Source organism: Myiozetetes cayanensis, unplaced genomic scaffold (genome assembly GCF_022539395.1).
Source record: "Myiozetetes cayanensis isolate MyiCay16 unplaced genomic scaffold, myiCay2020 scf18, whole genome shotgun sequence".
Classification (NCBI taxonomy): domain Eukaryota; kingdom Metazoa; phylum Chordata; class Aves; order Passeriformes; family Tyrannidae; genus Myiozetetes; species Myiozetetes cayanensis.
In genome coordinates, this window is record NW_026087389.1 from 13,737,271 (window position 1) to 13,759,253 (window position 21,983).

General features: G+C 37.5%; 1 protein-coding gene across 3 annotated transcripts in view; it reads right to left on the reverse strand.

The window, feature by feature from the left end:
• CACNA2D3 (calcium voltage-gated channel auxiliary subunit alpha2delta 3) overlaps window positions 1-21,650 on the reverse strand; it is a 391,160-nt gene extending 369,510 nt beyond the window's left edge. For 2 of the 3 annotated variants that reach the window (XM_050312820.1, XM_050312819.1), the window contains exons 1-2: window positions 20,823-21,638; window positions 20,131-20,212 (exon numbers count right to left, since the gene is read on the reverse strand). In XM_050312820.1, coding sequence (XP_050168777.1) covers window positions 20,131-20,212; window positions 20,823-20,941 — 201 coding nt within the window. In that variant the 5' untranslated portion in view covers window positions 20,942-21,638. Of the gene's footprint in view, window positions 1-20,130; window positions 20,213-20,822 lie in introns of all 3 variants that reach the window. The other variant, XR_007628662.1, reaches the window with a different exon arrangement.
• Between the last annotated feature and the right edge of the window lie 333 nt (window positions 21,651-21,983).

Consider the following 21,983-nt stretch of genomic DNA (forward strand, 5'->3'; position numbering starts at 1 on the left):
AGTTTGGCAGGGGACAGGGGGAAGGACTGGGAGCAATTTGCCTTGCCATTAATTTCATTCCAGGTATGAAGGCTTAGACTTAAAGATATCCAGGTAAGGATCTGCTCATCAGTGAAGTGTGGTCTGAATTGAGACCTGTACACCAACAATTCCTTGCTGAGAGTATAGGTCAGTGCAACTAAGATTGCCAGTGTGACTTATGCCCTTTGGCACTTCCACAGTTTATCTTTTAGTATCAGCCAATCAACTAAAAGCCAACTGCTTGCAAGAGGAATACATTTTCCTTTGGAGAGAGAAAAAAAGCGACTGAACCACGCATAGACAAAGGGATAAACACCTACTGTTAAAGAAAATTCTCCACACTCCCCACCGAGCTCTAAAATTAAAAACTCAAATTCCTGATGAAAATAAGCAATTAGAGAGGGGAAAAAGCCCTGACGAGTAAAAAGGTGTGTTTCACACAAAACATAATACCATTTTTATTCAGATACCTGTATACAGGTAGCTGTTGACCAGTATTATTGGCTGGGTTAGCCACAGAAACTTATGAGTTTCATTTTTAGCAGCAAAAGATCCTTAAATTTCTCAAGCCCTCTATTAACACAGCATTTTGTATTAATCCAGGTTTTCTGAAACTTACATTTACCTGGTTTTCACCTACACAGAACAGAACAAAAATGTTTGAAGTGTAAAAATATTTTGATTTTCTGTTTATTCTACCTACTCCTTTTGTGGTCATTTCTCTTCAGAATATTTTGGAGTTGAAAACAGACCTTATAAAAGGTACGAACATTTCAGCTATTAATTGATGATTATGGCACACAGGGCTCCCCTAACAGAGGCGTAATGTGATGTGAAAGTGGGAATAAGAGGCAAATTAATTTAAAAAAATCAGAACACACACACACAAAAGGAGTAACTCTGCTATGTTTTTTTCAGAGTAGGAACAAAATCAACAAGGATCACAAAATGATGTACAAATAGGTCAACTTCAAGAGCTAAGGACTCTGAGTTAAGAACACAGTGTCCAAAGATTTCAGCTTGTCTGAAACAAATCACAGTCAGCCAGCACATTATACCTTTCAACTAATCTGGCAATTCCACAAGACAGACTTTTCCATAAGGTTTGTCTCTAAACTTGTACAGAGATATGAAAACATCACTTACTGTGCTGCCATTGCCGTTTTCAGAACAATAAGGTGAGGGAATGAGAAATGAGTGCCTAAGCAACACTCTGATCTTCAGGAATACATTTGTCTCTGTGTCTGACACACCATAGGCAGCATACATCAAAAAATATGGGATAAGTCATTAATAATCAGCCTTTGATTAAAACTGTAATCTTAATTTTATTAAAATTTTGATTAAAAGTTGCTTCCCTTTGAGTATTTGCTTGACATTCTGTTTCAAAAGCATTTGTGGAAAAAGACTCCTCAGCAGCCAACTCAGCAGAGCAAGACACAGACACGTGTGCTTCTACACTTGGCTGCAGGGCCAACCTACAAACTCCTTCATTTCCAGCTGCTTTCCTTTCCAGTATTTTCTCTCAGTTATACACCAAACCTTAACAATAAGACAATTCCACAGGTCAGCTTTTCTTAACAATTTTCTGTGTTAGTTTGAATTTGTTTAAACTGAACCAAAGTGAGAGCTTCTTATACCTCTACCCCACAAAATTATCCTGGTAAAGGGTATACTGAGGGAGTCCTCTTGCCTCCATCACGTTTATTTTTAGCATTCAGATTTTTCAGTACTCTTTATGCCTGAACACACGACACAGCAGCAGCTCTAGGCTATACAGTTCCCTAGACAGTAGCCAAGCACTACTAGAATAGCAGTTCTACATGGTACTTGATGTAGATGGCTTAGGCACCTAATTACTACTTTGTCCAGCAGACTATAAAACTTTGGGGGGTAAAAAAAAGAAGCCTCTACAGCAACAGCAAAATTTACCAAGCTAAACTTAAGACCTCTTTCATAGTGTGCTCCTGGGAAACAAGTTGTTCCAGGGTTTTGCTTTATTTTTTAACTTTCATGATTTAGTATGGGTCATTTTAATTTTGATTCTCAATGAGTAAGTGTTTTATACATGAGCCACAGCAGCTCAGCAGAGGATACCAAGTCACAGATTGGAAGGGAACTGTAGATCAGAACGACAGCAAGGAAAGGTCAGATGACAGTGACCTTGATAACACCAAACCATTGCAGATCACATCACACCTCAAAACACTTCTCTGAGCAACTGAGTTTAGACAAGTCAAATATTAGGGATTGTCTTCTCCTTCAGCTCAACAGCTGTCAAATTCCAGGGTTTTTCCCAAACTATAAGCCATATCAATGTTGGGTATTGAAACCTGGCTCAATACATTTAAGCTCACAAGGCTGTTCATAAGCAAATAAGGTTAAATAAACACTCTTATTAGTTTAAAACAATAGATATAAAAAAAAAATTAACTTTGCTTCCTAAACGGAACATTTTGAGGGAGCTAATGGTACACTGAATTATAAATACTGGATTCAATATTTTACTTCTAAAGAGGAAATCAAAATATTTACATATCCAGCCAATTAAAACCCTTTTGGTCTACCTAGAACGCTTCTTCATTTATGATTTTTTTTTATTTGTTTTTTTGGTATCACTGTTAGTTTTGCTGGAAAATCTTACTAAATTTCAGTGTCAAGAAATAAGAGCAACAAGAAAATTTTTCCAGATGTACAGAAAATAGATTTCAAACAGTTTCACTCAAGACCGTTTTTTTTTTTTTTTGATTTGCATTTACAATTGTGCAACATCTTTATGGTAAGAAAGTTGTTTAAAGGATGTTTTTTTCCTCTTCAAAGGATTTTTTTCTTTGAAAGGTCAAGAAAGCATCTAGAAGATATCTTAGAATAAAAAAAAATAAAAATAAAAGAAATCAAAAAATCCTGCTCTAAGAACAGACAAGAGATTTGGCTGGTTTAGTGCAATGAACAATGATATCCAATTTCACCTACTGCCTTTCTCCTTTTCCTTCACGTCCCTGGTTTCATAATGGAGCACTGGTAATACTTCTGTAGCACAACAGAGCAAGTCTCTCTTCACAATTTCTCCACATTCCAGAAAACCAGAGTTAGGCAGGTTTTTATTCATGCCTGAGCAGACACCACCTGCAATACAACATCTTGCTGCAGTACTTGGGTATTTTTATCCCTGCACAGGTAGAGCAATCCCTGAATGTATAATGAATACATGGCAGGGGAGGAATTTGTACTGTTTGATTGGTTTTTTCCCTATCAGCCTTGTTTTCCAATAACATGGTTATCCAGGCTAAAAAAATTAATAAAAAGTTTTTCCTGTAATCCTTATCCAAACTTGAAGCCATATCACACTTCTACTATATGATTTCTAAGGACTATTTTAGGCAGAGGAAACAAAGTAAAGACAACATGGCAGGCAATGCTCATTAGTGATAATTTCCAAAATCTCAGACAATAAGGTGTATTAAAATGGCTCTGTAACTTTTTTTTATTTTCTTTTATGTAACTTCATAATATTTCTTACACAGTTACATAATAGATACAAATTTATTACAAGATTTTCTGAGATTTTGGGGGGGTTGTTTTTAAAGGATGGTATAAGGTCATATATATGTACACCATATCTTGTAAAACGTATCAGTCAGCAGCAATGAGAGAAAAATTCAGACAGAACAGGTAAATAGTCTTTAAAAATTGAATTTTAAATATGGAATAATAATAATAATAAAAAAAAAAGGCCTAAAACTATACAAAAGCTATTGTTATCCCTTTTTAACACAGTAATTAGCTCAAGGTCATATGATTTGCTACAGTTGCAGATAGAAACCCATCCAATTGCCTGGTTTTTCAAGACCACCACCTTCATTTAAAGAGAATGGCATTGTTCACAGGACTTTAAAACAGACTGTTTCATGTCTCCTCTATTTCCTTTTCCATGGAATTCTGTGGTGTTTCTTACTCTTCTTCAATCACACACATGCTATTTTATTAATGCTGATTTAAAGCCTAGAAGACCCTACCACAGGCACAGCCTAAGCTGGTACCTTACCCTGAAAAAGGATATTGTAAATCTGACAATCTGAATCTGCTTCTGTTGTGTGAAGGTATTTTAATTGCTCTCAAAGCTCACTGTAAATAAATAATGATGGTCACCATTCTTCACTTCGAAGTGTTACCTGAACATAAGTGTAACTATTGCACATGAGATCCAGAAAAAGAGGTTCTTCCATTTTAGTAAGAAACCAATTTTTCAACATATAACAGCTTAATTTAAATCTCAAAAGTCTCACTATCAAATATTTAAATATTTCTATGCTTAACCAAGTGAGTGGTCACACCATATGACCTATATGCATAGAGAGGAGTAAGAATTAAAACAAAAGCCAGACCCTTGGAGGTCTTTTGAGTAAAGTAAATGAAACTAGGAAAAGAAAATAGACTTCGACCTGCTCTCTCAAATACCTGGAGTAACTTGAAACCAGTGCAGTGTAACTGTGGGCTTTGCAGCAAGTGGCAATAGGTGACAGGAAGATTCTGAATGAGCCCTGCTGGAAGGTTGGTCTGCAATCCTCCTGTTAGCAAAGCTGGGGGTACGATGGCAATTCAAGAACAAATCTCAGATAGCACCTTTGCAACTGTTCAGCAGATGCAAAGTGACACAAGGCTATTGAAACCTAAAACTGACCTAAACTGCCTCAAAGAAATTGCTTTGAGATGAAGGACAGAATCATTTGCTCAAGGTGACCGCAGCAGCCCTGGTGACACACACTCAGCAACAGGATCCGAGTCTTCAGAGTCCCATTTCCCTATCACCAAACTAAAGAAGCCACCACTAAGCTGGTACTGAAACAACATGAGAAATAAAGAATGTTAGGAAATTTTCAGAATTTTCCTTTAATTAATGTTTCTTCTGTTCCCATTCTCCCTGAACAACTCTTCCAGCTTCAGAAAGCTTTGAGAGTGGTAAACAAAAAATATATTTTCATGTTTTCCTAGTTTTTCCACAGCTTCTTTTGTCTGGAATGATCAGTGGGGCACTAGAAATTAAAGAATGAATTTAGGCCCAAAGAGGTGAAAATATTCACCATGAACAAGCAGAGGATCATCTACACTTTCCAAATGAAATCTCATTCTGCACTCAAGGAAGAGTCCTTGACTAAATGTAGTCAAAACCAAGAGGCATTTAAGAGGTGGAATGACATTGGTAGAGACAAAATGTTTACAAAGCAAACAGCCTCAAGTTGCACCAAGAGAAGTTTACACTGGATAGTGGGAAAAATTCCTTCATTAAAAAGGTTGTCAAGCACCGGAACAGGCTGCCCATGGAAGTGGTGGAATCACCATTCCTGCAGGGATTTAAAAGCCATGTAGATGTGGCACTTGGGGACACGGTGGTGGACTTGGCAGTGCTGGATTAACAGACAGACTACATGATCTTAAAGGTCTTTTTCAATCTAAGCAATTCTATGATTTTATGTACATCAAGGTTTGATATTATATTGCTTAAGAGAAGGTACTGGGCTATTTCAAAGAGCTGAGAAGGTACTAATGGCTTTACTATGCATGTATGTCTATAAAAAAATTAATACATAGGAGTAAATCTGAAAATAGGATTTAAGAAGTAGTATTATCAAAAAGCCAATTATCATATAATACCAGAAATCTGAAGTAAGGACGGAGGATTGGGGAGAAGGAAATTAAATGTATTAGAAAAAATAAATGTTTACGGCAAAAGATATGTTGTATATCAAGCCACTCATTAAAAAGGAAAAAAAGCAATTCTTCATACATGACACACAGAAGGAGAAGAGTTAGTGCCACAGAAGGATTGCCAGATCCTGTGGGAGGGAATGAACAGAAGAATTAGGGAGTGCATATTCTGAAATCACTGGGTGAGAAAATATTATTTTATTGTTCACCTACAAGAAACGGGATTCTGTTCCAGTTACTCTTCCTTTAAAGCAATTAAACAAGGAAACAAAAGCTGTCTTTCAATTCTAACCTCCTTCCAACCAAGGAGAAAAAGTAGAAATTGGCAAAGTACATACACTTCTGCAGTTCAAATAAATTACAGCTTGACTTAATGTGAAGCCATCAAGAAGATTTATAATTACTCTTCGCCTTTAAACCATAACATTTTTCCAGTCTAAAGAACATTGCACCCCCAAACATTCTCCACCTCTTTTCCAGCAGAATATGGTTTCATTACAGATAACAGTCTCATTACTGTGTATGACTATTGTGAATATAAAAGAAAGCTAGCAGATTGCAGATCCAATCCTTTTGCAATTTATACAACACTCAGCATTCCAAGTACTGGTTTAAAGGCTTTCAAGGTGGCATACAATCACAGCAGACACCGACCTATTCATATATCCTGGATGTATGTGGAAATTCATTTTTTTCCTGCATGTACCTTAACTAGCTGCCAGTCAGCAGCAATTCTTTTCTTCACTTTTCCTCTTTACATCATTTCTCATCAGCACTCAGGATTTTAGCCATAGACAGTCAACACAGAGTCAGGTATTCTTTTACAATATGTGAGCTACACAACACTTCTTGCAAGTACTTTTAATGAAAAGCATGCACAATGCTACCAGAAATGACCTTACTTCAGGCACAAGACAACAGCAGAGGTGCCACTCAGAGCAACAAGCGAAGTAAATCCCATCTGCATTCGCCTCAATTGACCCTGAACTGATGTGCATTCAAATGTTATGGTAATTAGTTGACTTTTAAATGAGATTGAAACAATAACTTTAATCCAGCAAACACCTTGTATGTTCCTAAGCCTTTGGAACAGACGCTGTATTATCCACACTCCAAGACTGTTCCCTTTTGACAGCACTGCTGTATATGGGAAGCTACAGAAAATTAACCTGCTCAGTCAACCAGATCAGTCATCCATACATAACTACAAATCAAAGAGCACCACACCAATTAAAACACACCCCACAAAAGCAAGTTTTGCACACAAGTTGCCATCAAAACCTTTATAAAATGCAGACAGAAAGGAGGATTTTCCACATGTTTATATACGTGGAACCAGACATATATATCAGAATTGAATTGCATGAGGTTAATTAACAAGTCAGGGGTAAACCAGAACCCTGGGTGTTTTGAAGGTTTTGAAAGCAGGAGTATTATTTAATTCAACTCAATTGGTTGCACCAACTAACCAATGAGCATATCAACATTTCAGCCAAGATGGGAAAGGACCATCTCTGCCAAATTACAGAGTTGTCCTAAAATATTGAAAAATTAGCTTTAAGCAAGTGAAGTTCAGGCAACGCAAGCCACAGCACAGTTGGCCTGGATTTGTTGTCCCTTCCATCATCTCAGAAAGCCATAGGCTTTTATTAGACTCTGGAGAGGAAGATATCCAACAGGGACACAGGATTTGTGTGAAGAATGGGATTTTGTACTTTTCAAGACAGCATTTTTTAGGTTTTGCATTTTAGTGAAGATTCTTGAGAAGAGCTGAGTTAGCAGCTGGTTTTGTCTCACAAATTATGTTCAGAATAATTAGAGTTTTCAGTAATTTGACTCCTGTATATTTATAAACCAAGATAAATAAGCAGCATGCAATCAGATAAATATGGCTCTTCATGAATACTATCCACTAACATTTGAATTATTCCAACGCATAAGTGTAGGTCCCAGTCCCTCATATAATACTGTTTTCTACCATCCTCTTTCAGACAAAATTCCCTAGACGTCTTGTAATGCTGAAGAAGTTCTACTGAGCAAACATATATCTACATTAATAATATGCCTAAGGTGGACTGGATAGGATTAGTGCCAAGTTATGAAGATAGCTGAACTATATTCCTATTACACTGGCTTCTACAGAATAAAGGGCCTCAGCAGAGCAGCCAACAAATGTTTCAAAAATGTTAAAGCATTCAAATTTTAAGCATCTGAGAAGCTAAGTAGAAAAGTCAGAATTACATCACTACTAAACTCAGTTTAATTTCAAAGCCTTTCCTCAACTGAAATTTGCATTTCTTAGCACATACTTTCCTCTTAATTTCAGTTCTTGGCATAAGGTTTAAATCATGTGGTATTTGTGCATTTCAAAAATAGCAAACTTGACCTTCTGACTGTGACATATAGTTTTAATATGAAAATTATTCATTTAATAGAATTGACAAAAATAATCACCAGCACACATAGTGCCTGAATTTCATACAAATGTATTCTCCAATTGTATTAAACTACAGAGAAAAGAAAAAAAAAAAAAAAAAAAACCAAACACTTTCTCACACCTTCAGCTGTTTCTTGAACCTGCAGGGGCTTCCTGACACTGACTCCTCCCTGTGATTTGTATCATCAGAAAGACACTGTAACTTGCTTCCCTTTAGGAGGGAATCCTCTCTCTCCCTGATTCCTGCACATACCACCCAAGGTACAACTAAGTATATTCACGATGTGTAAAGTGCACCAGTACATCCTAATCTATTTATTCTTCTTTTTAAAGGTTGAAACACCATAAGTTAATGAAAAGGTAATTTTAAGAACAACACTTGCATTTGCATAACACCTTCCCCCATTCTTATGTATCCAAGTATTATTAAGCCACTACTCATTTTATTGCTGGACAATTTTCCTCAGATGACCAGATCCTCACTACAGCATTATGATTAGAGCTGCTCAAAGCACAGAAAAAATATATTAAGGGTAAAAATTCTCAAAGGAAGAAAAGCAATGACTGTAAACAAATGGCAGTAAAGAGGAGGACAGAGTGACAAAGAATACATGAAAATAAATTTCTATGGCAGATGCAATATAGACAGAAATAATCAGATATCCACAAAAGGATAAAGAAAATTGTTTGATTCCCAATTTCATTGCATTTGAGAACTGTGAAGTTCACTCTGCAATGAGGTGTGTTGGTTGGGTCTTACTTGAAACAAAACCAGAAAAAGTCAGAAAAAGTCTGAAGGATCTAGATGGAAAAAAAATAGGGCAAACCTGTAGTTACGTGGAAAATGGATAATAAGAAAAAAGTACCAGGACAGGAAAAAAATGTAAGAGAGAAAGAATAAAATATTTGAAAATTACTTTCTAATATCAGCGTAGCATTTCGTTTTGTATTCAAAGCATAAGATGGGTTCATTCTCTGACAAGAAAGGGTTCCATCTCACTTGCCAGCACAATGCCATATGGAGATTTATTGCCAGCTACAGAAACCAAATACCAACAGCAGAAATAAGTGAGTTTCTATCAATTTTGTAGTTATTCAGGACTGTTACAGGAAACCATTTATCTTTTCAGTAGTGAAAAGTTTTATTTAAAAAGTGTGCTGAAATTGATGCTTTTTAGCTCTCAGAGCTGATCCACTCCATGTACTTTTCTTTATTTCCATATCCATATGCTAATGATGTTCCTCACCACCTGATTCTCTCCATATGCTAAACACTCTACAAAAAAATAGTGTTGCTCCTCATTCAAACTATCTCAAAGTTTAAAAGTTTAAGGAAGATGGAAGTATTACCAGGCCCATTTTGCACAGAAAAGTTAGGCAAAGATACCTCCATTGGGGAGAGAGGGAGTCCTGCTTGTGGTTTTAACTTTCAATTCAAGGTTTCCAGCATTCTGGATGAAATTCTACCACCACCACATGCAACAGATTTTTATGTATGACCTTACAGGTTAAAATAACTTTGTACGTAAGGCTTTCTCTGAATTTTAGCCACCAAGTAGGCCAACAAGAAAGTTATCACAGCCCTAGAATAAGAGCCAGACATTTCTGTATCTGACTCCGCTGCCCTGATTCAACAGGAAAATGAAAATCTAAGTTGACCAGCAGAAATTCTCCAGTTTTCCTTCACCCCCTCCCTCTCCCACAATGCTTTTTCATTGAAAGTTTCAGGGGGATGTCAGAATTCATCCCTACTTTTACTGTAAAATTGCATTGCCGTTGGTAATGAGAGGTGGAAGCCTGAAATGTGAAGTGAACACTCAGATTTTTTTTGTATCATGCCATCCATATCATCATCTTTCTTGTTGTACTTTGATGAAGAAATTGCAGAAGGTATTGTAAAAGGCACAATGTGCATAGGGGGTAATAAATCTGCTGGGTGCAGATAGTCAATGGCTGCGAGTCATAATATAAAGCTTTTCTCTTAGCCTCCTACCAGTTTTCATTATCAGGGAAAATTTCTATTAATGTAATCCGATAGCATCATGTCCAAACAGCTCGGCAGTCACACATTTCATACAGCTGTCAGAAAATGATAGCCATTTAGCTGCAAGGTAAAGCCGAACTTTGAATGTTCCTGCTTTTTATCTTTGAAGCTTTGTTACTTTAGAAGATAATTATCTAATTTTGTGACCAATGATGTGTTCCCAGTGCATCAAATTTTAATACCCATACTACACGGATTTTTGTGTGCATGTGTGTGTGTTTTGAAAATTAATGACTTTAAGATAGCTTGACACAAAATATTCAAAGTATATTGAATAGCCAAACATTAAAATGTGACCTAGAGGAATAATAGGAACGCTACCTGCTGTGGCCCTGACCAAGTTTTCCTAATGCCTTCCAAACAGCATTTCCACAGTGCTTTTACCTAACAGGCTACAGACACTGTGACTGCATAATTTTGATTCCTGCTTTTTAGGAAAGTGAATCAAACCCTTGTTCTTGTATAAATGCACAAAGAAGTCCCTTGACAGCTACTGCAGAATAAATGTAAAACCAGACAATAAGACATAAAACCTTTGCCAGCTGACAAACTGTTTCTGTACAACACTGAGTTCACTTAAGACACTGTGAGTGATAAAGACAGTAAAAGAAATGGCTAATGAAGCAACTGGGACCTAAATGGTTTGGTTTAGCCCTAGATTAGAAATTAAATTCCTATGTTACCATTACAAATTAAAAAGTCTTCTCCTATTCATGCAATCAACTTAGTGGAAATTACTCCTGAGACTTTACAATTATGGGAGCATTTACATATTCCTATTGTGAGTGGGGAAAAAAGCCCACCTGAATATCAAAAAGAAGGGAAATCATTTTAAAAGCCTACAAATTTACTGTGAAGCATTTTAAAAGAATAGGTCAGAAAAAGCATTGCAGACCTGATGAAGCAACTAAAAAGTGGTTTAATATTATCTATGAGTGGGGCCTCAGAGAGGCCTGTCATGACAGTGTTGTGCCTTTTCATGCCTATGAGAAGATAATGAAGATGATAAACCAATGCTATTTATGGAGGTTCACAGCTGGAGAAGTGACACACAGCAGTCAAATGGAAATGGGAACTTCCAGCTCAACTAATTTCTTGTCCAGACCAGAGACAAACATGGCAACAAAAGCAGTGGTGGCATCGCTGTCCTGGAAGGTTTTGAAGATCAGATTCAAAGCCCCATGAAATTTTTGCTTATTTCAGCATTGATCTCACTTTGAGCAGGATTCCAAGCTAAAAGACCCTTGAAATCTTCTTCCAGAATCAATTATTCCAGAAGTCCAGAAATTATGAAAAACTGAGTTCCACAGTGAAAGACAGCAAGACAGTTGTAGAGAGGGGGATAATTAAGGTTTGTTACCAGAACCACTTTTGCCAAGTCATTAGTGTCAAACACAGAACTCTGAGTTCTTAGAGTGCAATTAGAATTTTTAAAATCAGTATCACTGTATTCAAAACATTAATCAAAGGAGGTCTACTCAACTTGCACATTGTAGAGGAATGGTGTTAACACAAAACCTGCCACCTGTACAAAATTCAGGCAAGTCTGAAAACACCAGATTTTGAGTACACCAAAGGAAAACATTTCATGAGACTATCAGAAATTCAAAAGCATCTTCCACCCTTTCCTAAAAGCTAAGAGCAAAGCTTCAATAAAGAAACTACTGACTGTCCATCATACATATAAACAAACCAACTAAAGAACAATCAGGATTCACCCATCAAGCCCTGATATACTGAATTATACACATACACTTTTCATATTATATTCCCAATCTTATGAACTAGATTAGGTCACCTTATGATTTAGTTTGTTATGGACCTGAGAACAACTTTTTCCTTTATCTTTTACTTTCTTAACTTTGGTACTCTAAGATTTCACAATCTAGTTGTAAGGATAAATAACAATAACTATCTCTAATTGCTTCCTGTACTATAAAATTCTATATGAAAACATTTGGCAACAGTCTCAGAAGAAAACATTTCTCTCTAGAAAATATGCCCATTTTAAAACAGAAAAATTTAAATATATGATAAATAAGGTGTTTTGAAAGAGAAAGACAGGGAGAGAGACAAAGACAATAAAATGGTCAAATTAAGGAAAGTAAAAGCAAAACCCAGGAGTAGGACCAAGTGCTTAACAAAGAAAACACCTAATATTTTAGAAAAGTCTTTGATTACCTTAATGAAGTGTATTAGAGTTCTTTCAGGAATCTTGACAGACAGAAAAAAATGGTTGGAGACAATCACCTGTCAAACTCTGTTGATTAAGAGTCATTGCCAGAACCTGGATACCTTGAAGGCTCCACCCAACCAACTAAACAGGCTCTACCTAAAGAAGCAAAACTTCAGCTTAAGGAAAACTCTGCTCAGGAGTAAGAACAGTGAAGAACAAACTTTATCAAGTGTCAAAAACTGTTGATGGCAAAGCACTAGAACTTGTGGCAGGTAAATAAAGAATAAACCAGGAGTTCACATCTGATCATTTCCTTCTTTCTCATCAGGACATCACATTGTCTTACAAGGCCTAGGGAAGGTCCATCATCTTTGTACTTCATAGTTACACTTAACATAAGAACAGGTCAGGAGATCCTGGAAAGCTAAACCTGCTGATATCTTACCAAATAGGTGTTGGACTTGTAGTCCAACAAGATATGGTATGAGCAGTCTTCATCTTTATCCAAAAAGTCAAGTCTATTATAGTTAATATATTTATTTTTCTATAGTAAAGAGCCATATATTTTAATAAGATCATTTGGTTCTGTGCTTAGGAGTGGAAGGGAAAAGCAGCAAGCATTGTAAGCATTCAGCCAGCCTGGCCAACCTGTGCAGCAATGACAACAAGGGTTTTATAACCTGTTTCTGCTCTGAAAGTTAAAGGACTCTGCAGCTATGCCTTAAGGACATAAAGGCACAAAGATTAACAGACATCAAAGAAGAAATACAATTACTTTCATTACTTATAGTCTAAAATAAAAGATGTAGCTCATCTTCCTACCATAAGGCAGTTCAGCCCGATCTACAAACTGTAAGAGTCCTGCGCTATTCCAGTGTTTTCCTTCAGTAATAAAAAGGAAAAAAATTGATAGTAGGAAAAAACTAATTCTTGTATTTAAAGAGAGTTCTCATTCATCTATCACGGATATAGAGAACATATTTATATTGCCATAGTTTCTTTCATTGCAGCCCCTTTACACTCCCACATGAACAAGTCTGTCTCAACCAATCAGTCTCCTTATACTGTCCTCGAAAACAACTGGTTATCAACTATAACATGGGTAATTTCACCTGTAAAGTCTGGGAGATCTGAGGGTAGGATATTTTCAGAAATTATCTGCCCCTGGAATTCATCACTTCTGGAAATGCTACCAAGACCATTCCCAACTTCCCTCCAACTATGATTCTAAAAAAAGTGGGTTTGCAATGACTTCCTTTCCAAATATAAATTTTGCAATGATTTGGTCATTCACTCTAAGATAGTATTTCAGCTTTACACAAATGAACTTGGCAGACACTAAACAGGATCACAAAAACATCCATGTAATTTTGCAAAAACATGATACACAGAAAAAACAAAACAGAACTTCACAAGAACAACATATTAATTTGAGTATTTCATTAAAACCTGTCAGTGAAGCTTCTACTTCTACTCAAACTAAAATACAGCCTACCCTATCAATATATAATTTGTGTTGTACAATGTGTAAGCACTTATTATCAGCAACAAATAATTGTACCCTACAGAACGGTAATGACATTTGGAAGTGTAGAGTATTGATTAGCAGTTGCTTAAAAGTGAATCACCACTACAATACGGCATCTATTCATGGCTCTACATACTTTCACTGTCAAGATAATTTGCATGGAGACCAGCTCCTTTAACCTTGAAATGTAAGCATTTTCCAATACAGGATGTGAAAACAAACAGCCATAAATGCATTAAGCAAGGGAATTAGCATTCGCTTCCTTTCAAGATCTGATGTTTTTCCAGTTGGATTGTCCGCTCAATAATTTCCATATTAAAAGACATTACTGGAAGTGTAATGCATGTATCATAAACTTACTAAGGCCATCTCACATTTCTGTGACATACTAACAATAGAACATATTTACTTTCAATAATACAAGTAAGAGGATCACGCTCTGCCTGCAAAACCCAGAAAGACACAGAAAATACTGCAAAATAGACTGCTGATGGCAGAAGAGCATGGATTCAGCATGGCTTAAACCAGGATGCAGGGAAACATAAAACATGATGTTTGATAATCAGGCTGATTTAGACTGCATTTTAAAAACATTACCAATGCCAAAAAAAATTATTACTCCTGTATAACATTCAAATAGAAGATGAGAGTATAGATCATTCAAGATGCAGTTCTAACTTCACTGAAGGCAAAGAAAATTTTTCAATAACTCCAGAAAAAGAAGGAGTTTATTATAAGAAAGAACAAAAAGTTATTCTTTATTATGGTGTGAGAGAGAACACAGCACCCAAATTTGATAGCACTGTGATCTTTTCCTCGACAGATCAATATACTGTCTGAAAATTAGTATGGAACCCAGCAGGTTTTCCCACCAAATACATTAGTACCATATGAATGTGTTTGACTTTTCTATTCTTGAACAAAGAAAATTTAAAATATCTATCCAGAAGAATTTGCATCTTTAAGTCTGCAGTTAACATCAAATAGTTCAAACACACTGAAATGCCCTGTGATTAGTTTGACATGGAAAATAACCTTGTCATTCACATAGCCCAAAGATCTGTGGGAATTAAAGGGGATGGAGGTTCAAGCTCTGCAAGTTCCAAAACATCATTTGCACTAATCATCACAATTATTCTGGTTTAAGATTCTCAGATGCACATTTCTTTTATTTTCTAAGGTTTGATTTTAATTCAGTGCTAGGAGACACATTTTACATAACACATACTTCAGGAGCTTGAACTATGATGAATTAATTCTGAATAGAGATTTTGGTAAAGTTCCACACTATTTACCTGGCTGGAGGGGCTTTGAATTTGGGGTTTGGGGAACTGTTGGTTTTGGTTGTTGGGGAGAAGAGAGTTATTGCTGTTGGTTTGGTTTTTTTTTTGCCGGGGGGGGAGGGGGTTTGATATTTGTTCTGGTGGTTGGAGGTTTTTTTATCATTTTTTGAATTAAAGTCATATGTCTCCAGACCTTTTTATGATTTTTTCTCTTATTTTTAATAGGAAAAAGACAATATTTTTGCAGTTTTGAAATTGCTTAGCTGGCAGAAGTTTGAATTGATATCCAAGAAGTCAGTCCATTCTCTCCTTTCAATTGCATGTCTCAATCCTAGTGACCCTTCCCTCAAAGCGGCAGTTGCAGCGTCTTGAGCAAAAAAACAGCCTACAAAGACCAAAACCCACATAAGGCTGAATAAAAGAAAGGCAATTAATGTCAAGATAATTGGACTAAACTTCTCTAAGAATTTAAGTCACCATTATACAGTTCTGAACTAAAGATAGATGTACTGTATGAATCAGATTCACCAGCTGAATGTTAATTGATCTAAATCACCCCATTACGTTCGTTTTGCACTGGCATTTCCACAGTTGTAAGAAATTCCCAAGATATAGCAGCACCCCCAGTCAGTGGGAAAAAATGCAATTCTGCGTCTTTAAAAGTAGCAATTCTCTCCTGATGGAAAAACCTGCTTTGAGAGAACACAAGGATTTGAGAGCTCCCAACACAATGAAGAGTCTGTTGAAAGGAGTAGGCAGATGCAGACTCCAGACTGCTTCAGACCAAGCAGCCAGTGCTTACATAACAGGGGAGGCTCCAGGAGACGACTTACATAAGGAAAATCGGAGAGAGCCCTAAACAAGCCTGTCGTCACTAAGAAACCTTTGTGGCAGAACCAAAAAATAAAGGGTATTTTCAGTTAGAAACTGTTCCTATATCTGCCTTAAAATAATATTGACTGGTCAGAACAACAAAAAAAAAACAAAACAAGAATTATCAAAGCTCAGACTACTCAGAGGGAAAAAAAAAGTAGTCTTCTCAAAAGGAACCTGAGAAAGCATAGACCACACTGCATGTTCAGAGACAGACACTGCTCTGATTTGAGAAAAGCTTTACTGTATAACAACGATCATTTTTAACGTTAACAGAAGGCACATTACCTGCATTTTATGCTTCCGTGTTATTACTGCTATTATTTTGCAACAGTGTGGCACTGAAAACACATTATTATCATGGAACTGTAATGTGAACAGTAGCACTCCCCAAAGTCTGTTTTTCCAAAACTCTAATCACAGCAGTTGAAGTAAAGATCTCCCTGGCACCTAAGCCTTGCTTTGCATCCTAATATATGAAAAGCCTGGCTTTGCCACTGGGCTGTGCTCCCTCGTTTAGTCCAGGGCTCACTAAACACAGAGTGTTTACAAAGGAAATGTGAAGCAAGTGTTGAGATTCAAATAAGGCAGATGTCTTTTGAGAGTCTAAAGAGGGAAAAAACACCTAAGAGACAAAATCTGAGTCAATTCTTAGGCTCCAGTAGTATTTCCTAAGGTGAAAAGCATGAATATCTCTACAGCACCAAGAAGCTTCTTATTTGCTGCCCAATCCATATGACAATCTCCAGAAATCAAGCAAATAAAGAATAATACCATCCTACTTCCTCCTGTGTGGTTTTTTAGTACACTTAGTGGTCTTCCATTTCTTTGAATGCAAGGAATAGAACACTTTTAAGTGCTAATTTTGCTTAAAAGCTCATAACAACTGCTGAAGTTATTTACTGAACTATTATTATCATTTTCCAAGCTACTTGCAGTGTTTGTATTTCAACTAAAGTAAATTTTGGAAAAATCTCATATCCCAGCTACTTTTAGGAGGCATGACAACTTACTTGTATAAGATTATCATAATGAAATAAAATAACAAAGCATTCAATTAAGGTAAGGTAAGTAGGTTTGGTTTCTTCTGAAATAGTTTCAAAAAGCAACAAAAGTATTCTTATGCATCTTCTATAAACTCAAGAGGACACCAATGCTGGTGACTCATTTGATGTTCACAGCATAGCAAGACTTCAGAATTGTAATGACTAAATCAATATTCACAGTTCTAACCTGGCAAAATTTTGCTTTGCTGAGTATCTCATAACTTCATTTGCTCAATGAAATTTTAGTATGGGTCAAATGACTCTTGAAGCACAAAGCATTTGGGTAGTAGAGACTGTCAATCATGTCTTGATTTCAAGTGCATCACTCTGAAAGTAGTGCTCACCATGTATGTTGACAAAATGAATTAAGTAACCTTTACATTAATTTTTCATTTAGCAAGCTTTTATTAAACTAAATGGTACTCCAAAGCAGTTGGTTATTGAGAAATCTATACTGCCCAGAGCCATAATCATACACACATTTTATATCTTCACTTGTTTAATGATGCTTAATTCATAATCAGGAAATGTGGATTTCTCCAGTAATATCACAAGTCTCACTGCTTCTAAAGAGTGTAACCTTGCCTTTAAAATGGCATGGACTCTGATCACCCAGAGCCCACAGTAAATACCAAACAGATTCTTCTTGCCTGGCTAGTGGGGACAGAGAGGGTGGCAAAAAAGGTGCTTGCATTTACAGCCCGTCCTGTACTATCACCTTCTTAGCTATTATGCTAACTTCTGTCACTGACTCTGCATGTTAAAAATACTGGTAAATCCTGAAGTTTGGTATGGTTTACAAGCTTACAGAAGAAATATAAAGCATAACAATACCAAAAATACATGTTTAAGTCATCTGTCATCCAGGCTCGTTTGCCATGACCAACAGAAGGAAACAGCAAGCTTAAACGGACAGAGATGCTTGGCATTCTAAATAAAAATAAAAAGCAACAGAGATCTTATAAAAATTACTGTAACCAGAAGGGAAAAAAAGAAAAAAGAAAAACAGATGATGTGACAGAGGAATAAAAAGGTTCTAAATACGCCTGCCAAATATGCATTTTGTCTTTTCCATTCAATAATGAAATATCAAAACAAAAGCAAGAAACAAAAACAAAATAGCTTATAATGAATATACACTGTCCACCCTGAAAAACAGGAGCACAGAGTTGTTAGTGAAACAGAAAGGATGCTGATGAAAAGGTAAAATGAATAGCTTCCAATTACCCTCAATTATAACAACCAATAGGAAGCAATCTTACTACTTCAGAGGGAAAAAATACATTACAGAAGGGATGGCAGCAATATCTACCAGGAGGAAGAGAAGAACAATCGAGGATCTCACACTGGTTCTTAGTGGATTTTAGCACGATTGTAAAACACGGTATATTCCACGTACACCATATTCTTCTAGGAAATGTTGGGCTATCTGTATCTGGTAGGTTTAATTTTTAAAGCCATTTTTACACAAAAATGGCTGTGCATGGAACAGTTCCAAAGTTAAATAAAGGTACTTGTTTGTTATGGCCCAATAAAAAAATTAAAGCCTTTTAATAATACCTTATTAGAAACTAATCAAAACTGAAAGCTCCATCTGCTTTATAAATTAAGAGTGTTCATGCAAAACCGTGACAATGTAAGACTACATGGACTTTAAAGAACATGAGCTAGAAGTGTAATAAATATTGTGTCCAGGTTTTCAGAATAAAATGAAAGTTTGCCCAGCATGCTGAAGTGAAGCCATTTAAAGGTCTTGAAAAGTAGTAAGAGACCTCAAACATTTTTGTTCTTAATAGCTCCGTATTTTACCTTAGTAAAATTCATATTTTACAGTCCTGGGTACACAACTCTGAAAAGACAGATACTGCTAAGGAACTCATATGCCTTTGGCAATTAAGTTAGTTGCCTTAAACGTGTTAAAATGATAGCACAAGCTTTTTATTTCAGCTGCTACATATACTGTCTGTTACATAATTTCACACATATATAAGCCTTTCAAAATAAATGCTATAAGCTCAAGGAAAAATTTCCTTCGTAATCAGACAAAAAATAAAATTAGTGTTACTCAGAATTAAAAACTATGTCTACAAAAGATCAGCAGAAATATATGTGTTGACTGAGTGCTCTAATTAGTGAATGTCTCAATGATTTTCCATTTACATATTGCATTTTGAGGATCACATATTCAATGCCTCAAAATCACAGTCTTATTTTTAGCGTATTCCTCTTGGTCTCCTATTTTTTCAGCAACTGTGGTAAAAATAAATCATCTATAATACAGAACTTTACTAGAGGTTGCACATTTAAATTAGAGTAGACGAAGTTCTTGATATACCTAACACTGAAATCTGCTTTTTCATTACCCTCTGCCCCAATTACGTGGACTTATACCAATTTCTCAAGTTTTTGCAATACTTCACCAGTTTATTACCCAGCTGTGCAGCTGAGCAGGAAGATAACCACATTCATTCCCCTTATCTGTAATGATGTAATACATCCCAGCACTGGGTTGAGATGATTGGGGGAATAATGGGATTGTAAAAACTGCAGGGATGACAAACAGCAGTGCAGTCGCCTTCTCCCTGATACAGTGAACATACAGCACAGGGGGAAATAACACAATATGCACTAATTCTGCTCCTTGAATGAAGTTAATATTTCTCATAAGAAAGAGCTGTTTCTGCACAGAAACATCATCATCATCATCATCACAATGCAGCAACCAGATTAAATAGCCACAACCCAGACTGAAGCCAGGCTTCAAGAAATAGAAGTGTTGGAGTTTACTTTCTAATGATGAAAAAAAAAGTCATCCAAAAAGAAAAATATCAGTTTAACCAAGGACTCCACAGACAGTGCAGTGCAATGTAAGAGTCATCAGGGACTAGTATGCAATACAAAAATAGATCTTGAACAAAAGCACGTACAGCACTGCTTTCCTAGTCATTTAAAAAATTAAATCTGCCACCATTTTCTCTGATAAAACCTTCCTTATTACAGCTGAAGAAATCCTTACCTTCTGCAGGAGCTGGGAACCTGAGTATTTGGCTGCAATAGATTTGATCTCTCCACCAAATGCTGAGGCCCAGAGCTTTACACTGTGAAGAAAAAAAAAGACAGGAAGAAATGTAATACACATGTCATAGCAAAGCAACCCAGACTGTAATAGCTTCAGCTGCACTCAGAAGGATCCCAGCAATTTTGCATTAGTGAGCTCACTAAGGAACCCAAGCACAGCAAAAGATCAGTGAAGCTGTTCAAGTATAAGCACAAACTAGACACTGTGGTAAGGTAAGGCCTCTGATATTAAACTACCAACCTGCACTGTTAAAATTTAAAGAATCAACTTGTACAGAAACATGCTTTGGCACAACATAACATACATCCATTGAAAGGAAAGCAGCAGATAAAATGGTAAAATATTTATCTGAACGATAAATTCCCCACACGAGAAAGAGTTAACAGCATCAACTTCAGTAAATACAAGCACTTAAGACTCTGTGGCCACATACTCCACCAACACTTGCTCCTACAATAAAATCAAAGTAGTGCTCAGCACCTTAGAGACTCTCACTTTAAACACAGCTGACAGGGGAGCAAAGGTGCCCTGAACAGTCAAATAGCTGCAATACGAAAACATAAGAACTTCAGCAGTCAAGTTCTCATCCTTGAACACGGTCCTGAGAGGAATAGCATGAAAGCACTTACACAGACAAGGGGATCTGCTGCTCCGATCCAACCACATCCACTAAGGCTGTGTTAAAAGCTGTCCAGAAGATAAAGAAAACCCCCCCAAAAGCCCGAAGAAGATTCAGATTTTCTGGCATTGTGCCTCTCTGTGCCTGGAAAGATTTGGGGAAATTCAAGTGAACTTGAGTTCAGCAGCAGTAGGGTTTTGCTTCTACAGCCTCTTTCCCCCACTCTTGCCCCCTCCACTAGAACAACACTGGAGAAAAATCACAGCTCCATCCTCATCCCTCCAAAGAAGGACCCTCTCTGTGTAACGGAAGGAGCGGACCAGGAGCAAAGCTCTAATGACTTGAAAACTATTGTGTCCCTGGTAACAGCAAAGCGTTTTCCAGCACTACTGCAGCCACTTGCATGTAGTTCTTTACAACTCCGCAGTCAGCAGTGTGCTGAAGTTACTTCAGTGACCTACTGCTGCTCCAAAGTGCCCTTAGCAGCAAGAAAGCAGACTATTGATTCCAACTGGGGAGGTTGTCTTCTTGCAATTACTGCTCACTTCGCAAATGGAAAGCTGCCTAGAGTTCTTCTCCGTTCCCGCGCCGATAACCTCCAGCCTTCATCCCAGATCAAGTCAGCCAGTGCATTGGTTCAGTGGAGCAGGAGCAGCAGCCTTTTAACGGGATAGCGCGGAGACAGAGAGGCAGGCACAGGAGGAGCTGGACCAGAGGGAGGGTGCCTCTGTACGGCAAAAGCGGAGAAAGTCTGGAGGAGCTGAAAGTGTAGTTGAGCCCTTCCAGGAAGGCGAGAAGAGAGCGCTGCACATTGCCGGGGGCTGAGCCAGGGAGGGCTCGGCAGGGCTGGCAGGGGCGGGGGGTGGGGGCCGTGCACACCCACCGGAGACCCGGCCAATTCAGGCAGGGCACCGCTGCATGACAAGCATCTGTCTGTCACACAGCCCGGAGAAGCGAAGGATGGCCGGAGCTCAGCCCCTGTATTGCCGGGAGCGCGGAGCATCCCGGCCGCGGCGCCGCACCGAGGGCGCAGGCAGGCGGAGGGAGGAGAGCAGCGGTCCCCGCCGAGGTAGCATCGCCGAGGAACGGGAGCGGCGGGTTCCCGGAGCGAGCCCCGGGTTTAGGTCAGGCTCGCACATTTAATTGAGTCATATATAGCACGTCCTTGTGC